We start from the raw sequence: 18599 nt of genomic DNA, 5'->3' as shown, positions 1-18599 counted from the left end.
CAGGTTGTTTTTCATAACTTTACGAGGCCTGCGCCTAATACAGAGTGTCTCAGCAAAGACTTTCGAGCTTTATATCTCAGCTATTTGTCAACGGATTGTTACGAAATTTAGAATGTATTTTAGGAGGTGGTCTTTCAATTAGGGGCAAAAAATTACCTCAAGTTAAAAAATGAAATTTTAAAACACATTTCTTTTATTTAAAATTAAGTCAAATTATTGTTGGAAAAATAAATGGCCACACAAAAAAATAATAAAATCGCTCGGCTGATCCAAGAAAAAAATTAAATTTTGTTGTTAAAAACTCAATCCAAATTTTGATAGTAATTTGCGCAGTCACCCTTTGAAACAATTGATTTTGTGTACCACTGAAAAAAACTGTCAAAAGTGTGCGCGCTGTCAGAAAAGTAAAATTGTTTCTCCAGTACCAAAAGTAAGTCAAAAATATTGTTTTTTAACTTTGTATGGGTGAGAGGTAATTGTGAAATGTCCCTTGCGTGACAGTTACGTTTCTGCGAGTAGGATTGACCAAAATTCAATGGTAGTGCTCATTTGTCTCATAGAGATCTACGCTTTTGCATCTGTACCCACGTTTAACAGTTTGTTTCTCATTTTTCACGAGAAACAGACGTCTTTCACGAACGAGTTTTTTCTGACAGCATTTTTCACTTACGATAATTTTTTAATATGTCTTAAAAAGCTTAACATTTTAAAAAGGCATGTAAAAATTATGTTTTTAAGACTTGAGTTGTGCATTAATTGGATTTTAATCTTTATCTTCTAAAATATTTGCATTTTAAATTAAAGTCTTAGCTGACACCCTGTATACCCGCTTAAATATACAAAAATCATAAAATAGTAGATACAAAAAATATAACTTAATTATTTAATTTTTTGGAAACTCATGACAGTTAATGACTTTCATTAATAGTCATAAATTTCTGTTTTTCGCAAACAATTGTCATGTGTTCTATTAAAAGACGGCATGGATAGAGTTCTAATCTATCTTAATTACTAAGGGGGTCATTCACGAAAGTCGATAACGCTCGGTAGTGTCAGATAACTTGCAATCGTCGTTAAAGTAATTCACGAAAAAGTTGCAAATTACTATCCCTAGCAACCGTTAGCACTCGTTAAAGTGATTCATCAAAACTTGCAAACACTTGCAAATGTCAGATAAGCATTTGTATTTTGCGGTACCTTGTTCCCTGCCGCAAAGTAATTGCAAGTTGAATTTTTTATCAACTTTTTACTTGATTTCAAGTAAAAGGAACTCGAAAATAAATCTACTACCTTAATTTTTAATGAAATATTGGTTTTAACTAAATTTCTTGCTGAAATTTTACGGTGCTATTTTTTATAGTAGCTTTTATTTTAAATTTGGACTGATAGGTGGTTTCGTCAATGTTTGATGAAAAATGCTACAACAGTTTCACGAACTCGGTCAGTAATTACAAAAAAAATGGTTAATGCTTTTTGCTCTAGTACTTTCTTTAATTAATTGAATAATAACGTAAAATCAAAATTTTGTTACGAGTATGCATATTTTATTCAAAATTTAAACACATTATATACGGTGGTAGTTTAAATTATTTCTTAAAAACAGATAGGTAACTGGTTCTCTCGTTCATTTTATTTTCATTACATTCACAACCACCAATACAGAGTCAGGCAACCTTATCGCGCACTCAAGAAAATCGCGATTTCTAATTAAATAAAAAAATATTGCATTTTACACGCCTGAATGTACGTTTGAAAGGTATCTCCCCTAATTTTTTGGTAATTTTTCACTTGCAGATAAAAATAATAATCAAAAAAAAGTAATTTTCGACCAAAAAGTCAAATTCTAAATTTTATACTAAACCACGCGTATTCACTTCAGATACTTGTTTACGAAATTAGCGAAGAAAAATACCAATCAGATTTTGAATTAAACGCACTTTTACATTTTAACTTTAAAAATTATTTTTATTTATGAGTTGCTACTTGTGGCGTCGTAAATTTAGGTGACAATGTGAAGTGTAATTGGGGTAAGAGTGTAAAAGATTTCGTTGGGATATTTGAATGCAGGCATCAGTTTTATTGTAAAACTGTAAATAAGTGGCTTTAAAAAGGTCGGCTACTGGTAACTAATCCCTTTGTTGGCAAATTATACCATCTTTTAATAAATAACGCGTTTAGTTTGAGTCTAAATAAAAAAGACCGATTATTTCGCCAACCAAGTAAAAATTTATAATTTTGATACCAGCGTTCGATGGACTAGCAGGTAAGGATTCCTTTTGTCTAAAAACTTTGTAGTTAAATTAGTAGTTAGTGCCCAAAAACTCACAAAATTGCTACGACTTTATTTATTAACAAAAAAATTTAATAAAAATCGAGAATGGTCTTTATCAATGTACAGACCGGTCTGTAAAATTTCAAGATTTTTATTTCATTAGAAGTCGCGATTTTCTTGGGTGCGCGATAAGGTTGCCTGACCCTGTATAATATTATAATCTTTTCTATCGATGTAATTGCGAAACTTCCAAAAGGAGACACCACTGACCATACGTTATACGTTTCAACACCTGTGAAATACAAACGGCCTTTCATGACCTGAGTACGTTACGTTCCTTAAACTAGATAAAAAATAGTTACAAACAGCTTCTTGCTATTTTTCCAGTCAATACCCTTGGATTCTCTTTGGCCTTTTAAAGTTTACACCATTACTTTTATCACATTTTAATAATAAATTTAATTTTCGTTTTGAAAATTCGACAAGTGACATTTAGTTTTGCAAATCAACTTGCGTTGTCATGGGGAATTCGTTAACTCCTCGGTAAGATGCCGATAACTTGCAATTTTTTTTGTGAATTAGGTTGCAAATATCTCGATAAGCATCGGAAATTGCAAGTTGCAGTTATAGTAACGATTTGCAGATAAGTTTCGTGAATGACCCCTTAACTAACAAAAAACCTTGTAATTTTTTGCAGGGGTGAACAAACTAGAGAAATTTGTAATTGAGTTTGTATCGGAATATGTATTGTTGGTGGCATTATACAGGGTGCTCAAAAACTCAGTGGTACGTTGTTGAGAAGCATGTATAGATCACGGGAAAAATCTTGAAAAAATTTCTAATGTTATATTTTAAAAAATCTGGAACTTCAAACTTGTTTTGCTAACTTCCTCAATTTTTAGTATTTTTTAATGTTTTTATGTTTCGCTCTAAGTAATCGTTCCCTAACAAAACGATGAATAATTATTTTTAAATTTACTATTAGATTTTAGCAGTTTTTTTAATTTAAAAAAATTAAATTCACCAAAAAAATCACAGTTTCTAGATGTGCCAACACTGGGAACTATTTCCTAGGAAACCCTCTAAAAAATAATTTATTTTTATTGTTGATCAAATTCTATTGCAATCACGACTGTTAGGCAACGTTGCCACATATCATTTATTTAAAATACGTTATTTATCAATAACTTTAAAACAAAGAATTTTTTATTATTTTTACCTTTATGTATAAGCTATTCTCTACCACACTCCATTGAGTTAATGCGCCGATTTTTGAGCACCCGGTAGAGGCGCAGGCATCATAAAATTATGTGAAACACCCTTAGTGATCTGGCTTATTGTTGAAAAGGGAATTTTCTAAAATTCACATTTGAATTAAACCTGTTATTAGCTATTAGTTATTAGAAAAAATCTCATGCATTTTGTAGTCGCCGTTTGGTAGTCACACGGCATCTCGCCCTCTTCCCGAGATAAATGTACTAGATGAAATAAATGGAAGGGATCAGTTGAGCCGCCGCATGTGTCATCTATGGGGCGTAACGCGCGCCGTGACGCATGTCGTCGATCCGCTATCTACCTGAATCTGTCACTAATGACCATATAAATAGAAATCTTCTTATCAATTCTATGATCAAACATAATCAGAGCGTACCCAGTGATCTATGGCATCTGAGTGCCAAAACATTGCCTTAAATTAATTATGAGTGAGACTTTAACGTTAATTATGATGTCTGGGTTATTAATTTTTTCTTATAATTTATTATATTTACATGTCTTGCCTAATTAACCAACTGCTCCCGATTTTTTACTTTTTCAGCGCATTAGTGAAAACACTTTCAGCGACCTTCAGCGTCGAATAATAAATTAATAAATGTGGATAAGCACTTCAACTGTAAAATCATAAAAACTTTCAAGGTACCTAATTCGTTTATAGGCTGAAGTTACCTAAACTTAAACCTAGACTTAGTTCAGTCTCAAAAATTTGGTAAATTAACAAAATTTTTGATTAATCGAACGCATTACCTATACAACTTTAGCATAGTTTTGTATAAAAAAAGGAACGAAGATTATTTTGAAAAATCGTAAATCATAACTATAAAATTAATTTTTTATTTTGATTTTTAGTTCCTAAATACGCTATCGGACTGGAGTAAATCAGCTTTTGATTTAAAATTAAATATTTTAGGATCTAAAATCCCAATAGTAATCATGGAATTTAGAATCATTTATTTTAAAACTCCATAATTTAATAGGCTGTTGTCATAAGCGATATGACATTAATTTTTAATGCCATATAAATTAGTTTAAAACATTAAAACTTTGTTAGCGCGACACAAGTAAAGCAACTTTTTTTTAGAGTAATAAAAGGTCTACCATTAAGATAAATTAAAAAAAGAATACTTTTGATGGGTTAGTTATATTGGTATATTTGCAAATTTAATAAATAAAACAGTAAGTTCCACGAAGTGTACACGTGTCAAATGTCGGTTGCAAAGCATTTCAAATAAAAAAAATGGATTAAGAAATTATGATTAGAGAGAAAATGTAATAATGAACACCTCAACAGTAAAGTTGTTTTTTACACACACACTCATTATTATTCTCCTCGTCTATAAATTGCTTTGACGAATAAATTCTATATTTGCATTACAACAAAAAAAAACTCAACTTGTACAATAATAGTTTCGAGATATTATTGAAAAAGCCCTATTTTATATAAAAAAAAATGTTGGAAATAATTTTGACCGAAATAAAATGAACAATCTGATTTATGTACACTGTAAAAATCTCTAAAACAAAAATTAAATTATTCACAATGTAAAAACATCCAAAGTGTTTTTGACGATCAGAAAAGTATCCAAAGTTTCTAGTGTTTTTTTTTTCACTAACAACATGATAGCAAAGTAACCAAGTATGTATACTGTATTTCAACAATAAAGATTTTATTTTGTTAAAGACTGGCGTTTCCATGTAAATGCTTGATAATGCAGTATGGTATGATTTTAATTCAACATAGGATTAATAAAAGAATGTATTAGCTGTTTTAAAACTAAAAATGCCAACGTCGTATTTTACCAAATTATTTTTTCATATAAATAGGATTTATAAAATTGTAAAATAGTTATTAATGATTTGGTGTCTCACTGAAAGTGAGCAAATTTTTTTTATAGTTTTGAAACAACTATTAGGTACTATTATATGCTATGTTATCACTTATCAGTGTGTTTTGTGATGTTTGGCAAAATAATCTGCATTATATATTTATACAGGGTGCTTTTTTAAAAACGAGCCACCCTGAATATCTTTGAAAATATTAGGTGTTCATTATTAAAAAAAAATTCGGATTTCGTAAATCAATTTTTATCATTGTATTGTTGGTTGCCTACGAAACTAGCTCATCAGACTTCATAGCCAAAGATTGTTATGTGTTATGTGTGTTGAACAACAAGGAAGACATTTCCAACAGTTTAATAAATAAATATTTTGATCAAAAGCTGTTTTCTTTTAATTTTCAAAAAATAAGGTTATTACTGTTATTAGAGAACGGATTAATCACAGACATAGTAAACAATTATTTTTTAATTTCAAAGAACTCTTGAGTTTTTTTAAATCAACACTTGTTAAAATTCACCATTATCTTCTGAAGCGCTCTCAAAGATAAATCGTCTTGTATAATAAACAACGATTAATTCACTTTTCGTCATATTTAACTAAAAATAGGCCAAGAAATCATTTTAGCACTTTTTTGGCTAACATAATTTGTTTTTTTTGAAGTTTTAATTATTTTTGCTGCAACAAACTACTAATTTTTTGCTAAATGTCTAATAAGAATCAGTAGAACAAATATGTTTTTTTGTTACAAATGATAATATTTTTGCATTTTTTTAAATATTAACAAATCTTTTTTGACTTTAAGTGAAAAACTCACTTAGGTAATTTAAGAGGTTTGGTTAGAAGTGACTAAGAAATTAATGTATTTTTTTAAATTGTTTGTGAACGAAAAAATTTCTTCACCAAATTTATCTAAAAACAGGGCTAGAAAACATTTTTACCTCTTTTAAGCATTTTATGAGGATTTTTTTGGCCTGAAATAGCAATATTCTTGCTTTTTTGAGGTTTGAATCTCTTGTTTAGTTGCAGAAGAAAGTATTTCAGTCAATTAGTTGAAAACAACTAAAAAAAAATATCAAACACATCGAAAATGATGTTATTTTCGCAAGTTTTATGCGTATTATCAGGTTTTTGAGCACTAAAACCAATTCATTATTGTTTTTTAATTTTGAAAACTCATTTTGACAGATTTTTATTATTTGCAAGCGGTTGCAAATGGAAATTTTTCATTTTTTGAAAGTTTAAACATTTATTTCAAATTATAAAAATAACATCATTTTTGCAAAATGTTTGAATTTTTACTACTTAAATGATAGTAGAATATAAAAAAATAGTTTTTAGGCTAAAAATATGTATAAAACCTCAAACAAATTCTTTGTTAAATTATGTACTTTTTTACTTATTTTTACTAATATCTCTCAAAAAAGGTCAGTGTTTAATTGTAAAACGTTTGTTAAAGACAAAAATAAAGGTCATTTAAGTAGTTTTTTGATCATTTAAAGGACATTTCGTTTAACTTCGAATTCAAAACGTGCTACAACTTTCAAAAAATTTTTTAAATAATGTCTTTTTTCTTAAATTTTAATTTCTACCGCAAAAATTTGTTTCAGTTATTAAAAAATTGGAAAATAACGTCATTTTCTTTTCCACCTAAATATGACTTTAATTAATTTTAATAACAGTTTTTGATTCGCAAACGTTAAAAAACGTTATCCGAGAAATAATGCATTTTTTACCTTTTCTATTATTTCTAAAAATAAAATTTGTTCCACGAAAATTCTAAGACAAAAGATCGACAATCGGTGAAATGTTTATTTTTTTCGATATCACGTTTTTGAGGTGAAACTCCATGACCGAAATATCACTTTTTTCAGGTCGAAAAATTGTGTTTTTTTCAATTTTGTTTTTGCATATTTATTAAGTAAATCCTCACATTATTCAGAAGATTTCGTTTGAAAAGGATAAAAAATCATTAATTACTTGTAAAATAATAATTTCATAGTTGAAAAATTCACCAAATTATGTGGAAAATAGTGCTATTTTTGCGTTTTTTGGGCACACTGCCTATCAACCACTACTTCAGTATCGCCAACTTAATTTCAGTCACAGGCCTCTCTCTGTTATGCTATGCCTGGTTGCAAACAACTCTCTCTCGTACAAACTGTCTATCGTCCAAGGGCAACGTTTGAAAGAAAAAGTTAAGTATAAATAGCTCTTTATATTATTGACATTTAAATACTAACTGTAAAATTAATATTTTTTACAACTAACCCCCTAGGGTTAGTAGTCCAGTCAAATTAGACAAAAATAAGGCGATCGGTGTAAAAAATTGTTAGAGAGTTGGATTTCTTCAAATGCTTCCTTTGGACATGGGCAAACATTACTAAGTACGCACTAAAAATCAACAAATTGACCAAAATTAAACAACTTTACCCGTGCTTCAAGCACTGTCTGGAGATATTACAATTGCAATGCCTGTCGTTTTGTTGTTATTTATATCGTAACCATGGTAACGGCGGGATGATTTAGGAAACTGCCTCAATTATCCTAAATTTTATTGAATCAAAATACAACATTTCGTAACAATAATTATTATCAAACGTAAATGCCAACTGATAGTAACAGAAAGAGGATTCCAAACCCGGAAAATATTGATGCGACAAGTGACACTAATAATTCCTTTTTCAAATCTCGGGTTTGTTTCGTGCTTGTCACTTCATAGACAAAAAACCAAGCCGTGAAGAAAACCCCAATCCCCAAAAGAACCAAAGTTAGGGACGGAAAGACAGCCGGGTTCACTGGGGACACGTAGCGCATCATTGTGACCGCCTCGACCTAAAAATGCGTGCGAAATGGGCCAAACGTGACTCCGATACGTACCATTGTGTGCAAGCGGCCCGAATTTCACAAACCTGCCAAAAGCACCGGTAAAAGTTGACAACTTTTTGACGTATGTTTTTTTAGAGGTTATAAGAATGAAAATGACAGTGTCAAGCGCGCATCTTTTGAATTTGATTTCCAAAATCGGACCAGACGTGTTTTAATCACTTGCGGTTGCGTTGTTATTACTTAAACGTTACACGTTTGTCTGATTGGGGACGTTTTAATTATCTTAATATCAGAATATATCGTGACAGAACAGTTCATCTCTAGAAACATTCACTGGCACAATTGTCAAATGTAGAAACATGCAAAAATTAATACCTTTGTTAGGTTTAACTAATGGTACTTTTTATTTATTATATTCGCAACAATAAAAAAAGTTATGAGACCTCAAAGTTCAAAATGTGACAGATTGCGCGCTTTACTTGTCTTAATGAGGTGAGTTGACATTTAGTTGTCATTTAAAATGCATTAACAAATGATAAATTAATCGCGATTAACATTTCATTACAATTAAAATGTTCTGTAAATTAAACCAATAGTTTAATAAAAAGTATGAATCAAATGAAAAATAATAATAATAATAATAATCCTTTATTGAAGAAAAAATAAATAAAATAAAATATTCAAATTCTGTGGGGCGAAGTCTAGCCGCAGACTACTCAACTCAACTCCAAAATAATAATATTTTCAAAGCAGTATCTATTATTTTACTCGTGTTGGCGGCAGTAGGAATGTGAATAAAGTGTTGCAATAATAAAAGTAATAATAAACGAACAAAGTAATTAAATCCTGCAAAGGAGAAGCCGAATATTAATTGTTCTTGAAATACAGACCACCCTCTGCACTTTTACCTGTGAATCACAGTTTCGAAGAATTACGTTTTGAAAATCTCATTTCCGTTTCATTGATAAAAATAAATAATGAATGGAATTATCTATTTGGAGATTGAATAAAATGTTTATAGCAACACTTTATTCATACTGCTATTGCCATTACTTATTCGTTATAAGTAAAAAAAAAATAATATTTTATTTGATTCATTTTATTTATCTTCTTGCTCATTCCAGTATTTTCTATTGGTTTGTCTCAAGGACGTTATATACAGAATGTTAAAAATAATAAATAAAATATAAAAACCCATCTAACCTCCTTGCTTGGGTACTGTCAAAATGGTGTGTCTGGTTGTGATGGGACACAGAATCAATGAAACTATTAAATTTGTGGCGACTCTTCGACACTTTATCTTCAGGCGCAGAATTTTTGTCTGTTTAACACGTGCCGCGCATTTTTACAGCTGACACACCAAACATCGAGTTTTACAAGATCATTTTCAAACTGAGCTGATCACCTTGTGGAAATCCTCAGGTTGAAATGCGACATGTAAAACTTAAAGTTTCGTGTGTCGGGTATAAAACTGTGTTTTTGTTCATCAAATATATTTAATATTAGAATTGTCTAATACCGGATGGGTTTGAATTTCCCTCCAAGCGATATTAGCGCTTACATGACGTTACCAGTAACTAGAATCTACAATTTGTGGTGGGGACGGCAAAGTTGCCAATCCACAGCCATTATAAATATCTATAATCTATGGTTATAATAGTTGCATACGTGTGTTAATGGCTTAAACTATGTTTTTTACTCAAATTAGGAAGTGTGTACCACTTTATTTGATTACAGCAAGTTACATTTTATTTTCTTTTAGCACTTTGAGGTTATGTTACAATTCATGTGTCAAATGGTGAACGAAGCAAACACATCATTGAGGTCTGATTTCAAAAACACGGGTTATCAACACTCTCGCCACGTGGAAATGTTCATAAAATAAACGCAATGGCTGCACGTAAAAAAGAAAGCACCGTTTGGAAGAAAAATACTAATCATAACCGAGGTGGTAACACTTTAGTGAATTCCCCGACACCTGCAGAATTGAAATTTAAGGAAGCACATGGAAAACTTCAAGCGGCAGTGCAGAAATATGTGCAAGACTATGAATCGTCTTCCTCTGAAGACGAGTTAGAATCTGACAATATAATAGGTTTGTGCTCAAACAAGTCAAAATTAAAATAATTTATTGTTCCCCAGGCGAAATTATTAAAAATTACACTAAAACAGGAGCGAAAGATGAGTACTTAGGGAGAACTAAAACCTTCCTTCAGGATTCGTTTTTATCAGGGACTGTCACGTGTCTGATTTGCATATCCAGAATAAAAAGGGACTCTTCAGTACGTATATATCAATTTATTCTTTAGAAGGCTGTGAAATGCATTTTTTAAAGTTGGCGTTGTAATATGTCAAATTCAAATGTCACCAATAAAATCACAGGTCACTTTGATCAGAAATTTGTCGTATTACAGATATGGAATTGCAATGAATGCTACTGTGTCTTCCACCTAACTTGTATTCAAAGATGGTCCAAGGACAGTATTTTTCAACAAAAACAAATACAAGAAGGTCCAATTCAAGTTCAGAAAGTTACTTTAACGTGGGGTTGTCCCAAATGTAGACACAATTACCAACTGGAAGATATACCAGACAAGTATTACTGTTTTTGTGGTAAAACCACCAATCCTGAGCTTCAGCCGTTTTTGGTACCACATTCTTGTGGCGACATTTGTGGAAAGGATTTGGTGCCACTTTGTGGTCACAGATGCTTGTTATTGTGTCATCCAGGTAAATAAATATCTTTAGGTCAAGAGTGCCCTGAAAATTTTGTCAGTTATCTGTCAAACCATAAAATTAACACAACACTCTTGGTCGTGTTGTTATTTAGATTCATTACATTTATTAATAAAAATTTAGGTCCTTGTCCACCTTGCCCTGTAACAGTTAGTGTAACGTGTTACTGTGGCAAAAAACAACCAGCTACACGAAGATGCAGTGACAAGAAGTGGTCCTGTGGAGGCCCCTGTGGCAAGCTTTTGACTTGTCAGAAACACAGTTGTTCTGAGGTTTGTCATCCTGGTGATTGTAAGCCATGCCCAAAGAAAAGTCTCCAGAAATGTTTGTGCAAAACTAGTCAGAAGTTGCGTGACTGTGCTACGCCCATATGGCAGTGTGATAGGGTATAAGTTTTTAGTTTGTTATCGTATGGTTAAATAAATATGACATCGCAGTCGGTTCTGATAAAAGAAATCAAGCATTTGTTTAATTGAACTGTCATGTTTTAAAAAAAAATAAACTTCAACTGTCTTTTTAAAGATGACTTTGGTTGCCTTCAAATTGACAGACTAGAATTTGTTTTGGTGACAATACAAGTCGACTTTGATGACATTTTTATTTGATAATACGGTAGAACTGGAAATTAATAAATTAAATTTGTAGGTGTGTAATAAGCCGCTTCAGTGTGGAAATCATTCTTGCTCAATTGTTTGCCATGAAGGCATTTGTGATTCTTGCCCTTTGACTAAACAAAGAACTTGTCCTTGTGGCAAAAGCAAATATCAGTTGCCTTGTACTGAAGAAACACCTACCTGTCAAGATACTTGTGATAAATTATTAACCTGCGGTCTTCATAGATGTAATCAACGGTGTCACAAAGACGCTTGCGGTGCGGTAAGTACACAAAAAGTCAAAATTTTATATTTTGTTTATTAATTTCTAAACATCCAATTACCATCTAAATAACGTTTTTACAATAATTGTTCCTGCGACAAAGAGTACACACATTTATAAAATATATCCTGTTGTACCACAACTTTACGAGGGCTTCCCCAAATACAGGATGATTCAAAAGTGACGTATGTTTTTTTTATATGGTGATAATAAAACACGTTCAGTTAAGCACAAAAATGAAGTCAGATATTTTTTTCAACTGTTTAACTAACTTAATTTTGATATATATATTTTAATTCGTTTTCCTTAGCAACGGTCTCGATTTTTGCTCTTTTGTTTCCTATGATGTGGAATTTAATTTAATTTCGAATTTGCATGTTTTTTAATTGTTTTGTACATCATAAGACATTAATTATTGTTTTTTTTAACAGATATTTGATTAATGTTGGAAGATTCTTATTTATAATTTACACTGATTTCATCCTTTCTTTTGTGTAAACCATCGCCAACTTACATCAAATGTCGCTGCGCTCCATTAAGGATTGATTGATTCTCCTAACCTAAAAATTTTCTCCTTAGCTAGCTCTGTCTGTTGGGAAAAATACAAACAAAAACAAAACCAAGAAAAAATGTGACCAATCACAATCCGTGAAAATTTAAATTTTCAATTGACATTTTAGACTGACAATCAATCTTCGTCAGAAAAATTACAAACAGGAGTGAATAGTCAGTATAATTTGATAATTTGTTAGAGTAAATACCTATCTAAACCATTAAAAGCAAGAAGCATTCAAGGTAGGAACAAAAAAATTTAAAAACGTGAAGACAGGTGTACGTGGCTTTGAGATAATACCTCGTTGAAAAGTATTTTTCTTAAATGGATTTTGATCCATCTAACCATTAATAACCAAAATGAAAATTGTTCTGGTCTAGTTTTCATCTTCTCAAAAATATAACCAAGAAAAATACCAAGTTCCGCTACTCTTTCAGTGGAATGAAACTGGAATTTTTTATAATAATTATCAACATTAATAAATTTTAAAAGTTGCGATTTTTAGATGCAATATAGTAAAAAAACATAGTTACAACTGCAAACTGCAACTACTCCACAATAAAAATTGAGGTATAGGCCAAGAAGATTTAAATACTGACGATGAATTTTTTATTACATTTTTTGGAGGTTTCTTGAAACATATGTATCTACAATGGAGCTTATGCGCTATTTTGTATACACTCTGTATTTACCGGTAATTTATAATTAATTTTCGCTCAATAGAAAAAATAGTGTAAAAATAAAAATAAAAATTGCAACACTTGCTACTGAGAGGCTTGTCTCACAAATTAGTAGATACTTGTCTCAGTTTGTAACACTTGTTTTCTAATATGCTATTATTATCAAATTTGACTTCAAAATTTGTATTATTTTTTCGCCTTTTGCTGTTAATTTTGTATATTTTATTTTATTTCCGCTCATTCCATGATTTTTTTCTCGAAAAAAATTAGAAAACGTTTCAGTACAAGTAAACCTATACTGAGTGCTCAGTTTCAATCTCAAACACCACAGCCACCTCTAACTTTTTTTTCAAACCTAACGGTATGTCAAGTGACACGTGTGAAAGGTGATAAAAAAATAAAAACGAATTTTATAAGTTGATGCAATAAATGTTCAAAATTAACAAACACCGTTTGACATGAATTCCTAACATTTTGGCAGCATTTCGAGTGTGATTTGCCTAATTTTAACTAATAAAAATTGGTTTTTATTTGTTTATGGCGAAGGCTTTGGTAATTTTTTCGAAAACAAATAGTGCGTTGTACTAGGTGGGCAACCTTATCGCGCACCTAAGAAAATCGCGATTTCTAATTTAATAAAAAAATATTGCATGTTACACGCCTGACTGTACGTTCGAAAGGTATCTCCCCTATTTTTTTGGTAATTTTTCACTTGCAGATGAAAATAATTAAAAAAAAGTAATTTTCGACCAAAAAGTCAAATTCTAAATTTTATACTAAACCACGCGTATTCACTTCAGATACTTGTTTACAAAATTAGCGAAGAAAAATACCAAACAGATTTTGAATTAAACGCATTTTTACATTTTAACTTTAAAAATTATTTTTATTTATGAGTTGCTACTTGTGGCGTCATAAATTTAGGTGACAATGTGAACTGTAATTGGGGTAAGATTGTAAAAGATTTCGTTGGGATATTTCAATGCAAGTATCAGTTTTATTGCAAGACTGTACATAAGGGACTTCAAAAAGGTCGGCTACTGGTAACTGATCCCTTTGTTGGCAAATTATATCATCTTCTAATAAATCACGCGTCTGGTTTGTCTCTAAATAAAAAAGACCGATTATTTCACCAACCATGTAAAAATTTATAATTCTGATACCAGGGTTTGATGGGCTAGCAGGTAAGGATTCATTTGGTCTAAAAATTTTGTAGTTAAATTAACAGTTAGTGCCCAAAAACTCACAAAATTAATAAAAATCGAGAATGGTCCTTATCAATGTACAGGCTGGTGTGTAAAATTTCAGGATTTTTATTTCATTAAAAGTGGCGATTTTCTTGGGTGCGCACCCAGTACTTCCTTTCGAAGTACTTTTTAAAAAAGTTAGAGGTGGCTGTGCATTTTTGACAGATTTACAAAAATCATATACATCAAAAGATAGGCAAGGAAAAATAAAAATCGTCTTGTTTCTGGAATTTTTACAAAAATCGCCTACACCTATGCACGTTATGAATTTTACTCCAGTTAAAAATTCCACTCTGTATGGAGTACGATTTCCTTGACTTTAAATATGCTTAATATTCGTTACCTTAGAAACAGTTCACCCGGTATATCAGTGGATTTATTATTGGTTTCAGTGCCTTGAAATTGTTGAAAAATCGTGCAAATGTGGCCTACATTCAAAAGAAGTTCATTGTTCTAAACCATATTTCTGTGAAACCAAATGTAAACGAATGCGGGATTGCAACAAACACCCGTGCAATAAAAAGGTTTGTATTTGCGAAAAATTAATTTCTTACCTAACAAGTTTTTTGTCTAATTAATTTTAGTGTTGTGATGGCAGTTGTCCTCCATGTGAAAAACCCTGTGGCCGTACACTCAACTGTGGCAATCACAAATGCAATTCAGTTTGTCACAGAGGTCTCTGTTACCCTTGCAACCAAACCGATGTTGTGACCTGTCGTTGTGGTCAAACCAAATTGACTGTACCTTGTGGAAGAAAGCATAAAACTAGACCACCAAAGTGTAGCAAATTGTGTTTGTAAGCTTAACAGTCATAAAATCATTAGAGAAAATTATTAAGTATGTAATTTTCAGAATTCCTCCTGACTGCCACCATGAAAAGAGGGAACCACACAAATGCCACTTTGGTGATTGTCCACCCTGTAAACAAATCTGCAATAAACCCCGATCCAAGTGCCCTCATTTATGCAGTGCTTCCTGTCATTCTGCCGTCGTTGTGAAAATTGAAAGTAAGAAGGCATCAATGCCGTGGGAACAAACCAAACCACAACTGGAACGCAAGGCTTTGGCTTGTCCAGACTGTGAAGTCCCGGTTTCAGTCACTTGTTTAGGTATGTTAACTTTTAACTTCAAAGTGGCCTTTGTAAAAATATGTTGGCAACACTGTCAATCAAGTCGGCTGATATATAGAATGTCTCAGCTAAGACTTTCAAGCCTGATTTCTCTATATTTGTCAATGGATTTTTACGAAATTTAAAATGCAGATATTTTAGAAGATAAAGATTAAAATCAAATTATTGCAACAACTCAAGTCTTAAAAACGTAATTTTTACATGCCTTTTTAAAATGTTAAGTCTTTTAGGACTTATATTAAAAAAATTATCGCAAGTGAAAAATGCTGTCAGAAAAAACTCGTTCGTGGAAGACGTCTGTTTTGTGAGAAAAATGAGAAATAAACTGTTAAACGTGGGTACAGATGCAAAAGCGTAGATCTCTATGAGACAAATGAGCACTACCATTGAATTTTGGTCAGCCCTACTCGCAGAAACGTAACTGTCACGAAGGGACATTTCACAATTATCTTTCACCCATACAAAGTTAAAAAACAATTTTTTTGACTTATTTTTGGTACTGAATGCTTTAATTCTTTCAAAAAGGACTAAAAGACTGAACAACAACTGAAAAATTCTAGACACTTGAACATTCAGGACTTTGGAAATGTTTCGTACACTGCTGATTATTCCCTTCAAAAGCTTGAATTACAGCCCCAACTATTGCTTCGTTTCCAGTGACGTGTTTTGTCCTCACTCGATTTAGTTCAGGTACGCTTCCTGTGTCTTCAAATTATTGACGATTCTTTGAACTTTAAATTTCATAAATAACATTTCACAAAAAGTCCAACGATACTTTCCATAGGCGAATATTGATTCCTTTTTCAACAACACAGAAATTTCAGCCACTGTTGTTGGTTTTTAAAGTAATTTCACCAAATTAAAACAATTTTACTTTTCTGTCAGCGCACACACTTTTGACAGTTTTTTTCAGTGGTAGACAAAATTCCGCATAGAAACGCTTTATCAATTGCTTCGAAAGGTGACTGCCCAAATTACTTTCAAAACTTGGATTAAGTTTTTAACAACAAAATTTAATTTTTTTCTTGGATCAGCCGAGCGATTTGGTTAATTTTTTGTGTGGTCATTATTTTTTCGGGGTTTAATGATCCAACGGTAATTTGGCTTAATTTTAAATAAAAGAAATGTGTTTTAAAATTTCATTTTTTAACTTGAGGTAATTTTTTTGTCCCTGAATGAGTAGATCTCGGGGATAAGTTCATACTGATTTTATTACAAAAATAATTCGAATATATACAAAATTTACTTACAAACTAAAACAGTTTAACTAAAGCAATGTTCCTTCTAATAGTAATTTGTCCTTTTAAATTCTAAAAATATTACTGTTATTGTTTAGTTGTCGCTGGTCAAGTGACCCACTTAAGTCATTTTGCTGACATTCGCTGATGCCGCGGAAATGCTCGCATGGGTTACTTAACCGTTGCGACAACTTTCATGGAAAATTCTTGCCCTAATTTAGAATTTTCCCAATTGAAAGACAACCTCCTAAAATATGTGCATTCTAAATTTCATAACAATCCGTTGACAAATAACTGAGATATTAAGCTCGAAAGTCTTAGCTGAGACACCTTGTAGAATGTCTCATAATTTACTATTTTGTCTCAGGTGAGCATGAAACCTGCGACTGGCCTTGCTACAAAGCCGTTCCTTCAAGTTGTCATCGTCCATGTGGACGCCAACTTACCTGTGAAAACCACACTTGCACCCTTCCATGCCACGTGGTTGACAACTCCCCTAACAAGATCAGTGCCGGCCAGAATTGCGAAATATGCGAAAATCCGTGCTCCAAACCCCGCCCTGAAGGTTGCCAACACGACTGCCCTAAACCATGTCACCCCGGCCCTTGTCCGCCGTGCAAACAAATGCTCCGTATCAGATGCCATTGCGGACTTAATCAACCCTACGTGTCTTGCAACGATTGGTTGAGTCCCGAAAAACGCGAAGAAATCCAAAGTTGCGGCAATCAATGTCCGAAGAATTTCGATTGTGGGCACAGATGTCGCGCAAATTGCCATTCGGGCCCCTGTCCAAATCCGGAGCTTTGTCGCAGAAAAGTCAAACTGACTTGTAAATGTAAGAGGTTGAAGAAGGAGTTCTCGTGTGAGACTGTTCGGAACAATGCGGCGAAAGTTGAATGTGATGAGATTTGTAACCGGAAGAAAGAGGAAGACAGGAAGCAGCAAGAATTGATCAATGAACAGAAACGTAAAGAGGAGGAGTTGAAGAATGAGAGGGAATTGGCAAAGTATAAGAAAATATTTGAGAGTAAGAAGAGGACGAGAGATCGACGGGCGTACGAAGAGGAGGAAGAAGTCACTTTTATTAAAAAATATTGGTTTTTGATAACGACATTCACGGCAGTTGTTTTATCTGCAGTGGTGTTTTTTATACTTAAGTAATTTTTATAGGATGAATTTTGTTGTTAGTTTGTATCGTAAATAAATCACTACAAATTATTAGAACACACTTGATGGGTTTGCGTGCTTGTTCTTTTAGGCATTTTAATTTATTACTATGTTCAATAAGAAATAAAGAATTTTCACAAATTTTGGTTTTTATTAAAAAACCTATTGAGAAGTTCAATCAACAAAATGGGTGTATCAGAAACACCTGTGTTAATGTTACCACGTAATAAAACAACTTTTGAATATAATGTTTTGCATTTTTTTTATAATTTACACTGTTGTTCTCCTATTTCAGTATGTTATCTTTTTTAAATTTAAGTAAATATGCGAAATTTTTATTGAAAAATTATAAATAGAAAAGATGTTTTATTTGTTGATTTCTCTTACCTGTTAAAATTAAAACACGTATTTCTGATACACTCCATATATATAGAGAAAAATATTAAGTATTTAACAGCAAATGCTGAATTCGGTGCAACTATTAGTTTTTGACATGTAGTGAAAGATACATGTGATTACTAAAATCGCATTTTGAAATGTAGTTTTAAAATAAAAAAAATCTGTGTTTGTTTTTTTCTTTTCAATTTAATTTTATGATAGTATGAGCTTTTCAGTTTGTGTTTGAGATACTGATTTTTTTAATATCGAAATTGCAACATACAGGGTGTCCCAGCGAGTTGCTAAAGTCCGTTATTATTCACCTTTAAATGTTAGAAAAGTATTTTTTTTCCTTCAACCATAGATACTAACCCCTTGCCTC

General features: G+C 31.8%; 2 protein-coding genes across 2 annotated transcripts; one reads left to right on the top strand and one right to left on the bottom strand.

The window, feature by feature from the left end:
- Positions 1-7923: 7923 nt before the first annotated feature.
- LOC103312430 (transmembrane protein 258) lies at positions 7924-8423 on the bottom strand. The gene is made up of 2 exons (XM_008193037.3): positions 8264-8423; positions 7924-8218 (listed from the first exon to the last, which is right to left on the bottom strand). The coding sequence occupies exons 1-2, from the start codon at positions 8264-8266 to the stop codon at positions 7979-7981; spliced, it is 243 nt and encodes an 80-aa protein (XP_008191259.1). The 5' UTR covers positions 8267-8423; the 3' UTR covers positions 7924-7978.
- A 1358-nt stretch (positions 8424-9781) lies between these two features.
- Positions 9782-17980, top strand: LOC659509 (uncharacterized protein). Its single transcript, XM_008193036.3, has 10 exons — positions 9782-9923; positions 9975-10307; positions 10355-10494; positions 10627-10942; positions 11072-11334; positions 11594-11824; positions 14697-14828; positions 14889-15100; positions 15157-15413; positions 17040-17980. Exons 2-10 carry the CDS (start codon positions 10103-10105, stop codon positions 17831-17833), a joined length of 2550 nt encoding a protein of 849 aa, XP_008191258.2. The 5' UTR covers positions 9782-9923; positions 9975-10102; the 3' UTR covers positions 17834-17980.
- The last annotated feature ends 619 nt before the right edge of the window (positions 17981-18599 follow it).

Source organism: Tribolium castaneum, chromosome 1 (genome assembly GCF_031307605.1).
Source record: "Tribolium castaneum strain GA2 chromosome 1, icTriCast1.1, whole genome shotgun sequence".
Classification (NCBI taxonomy): domain Eukaryota; kingdom Metazoa; phylum Arthropoda; class Insecta; order Coleoptera; family Tenebrionidae; genus Tribolium; species Tribolium castaneum.
This window is presented reverse-complemented; position numbering and strand designations above follow the sequence as displayed.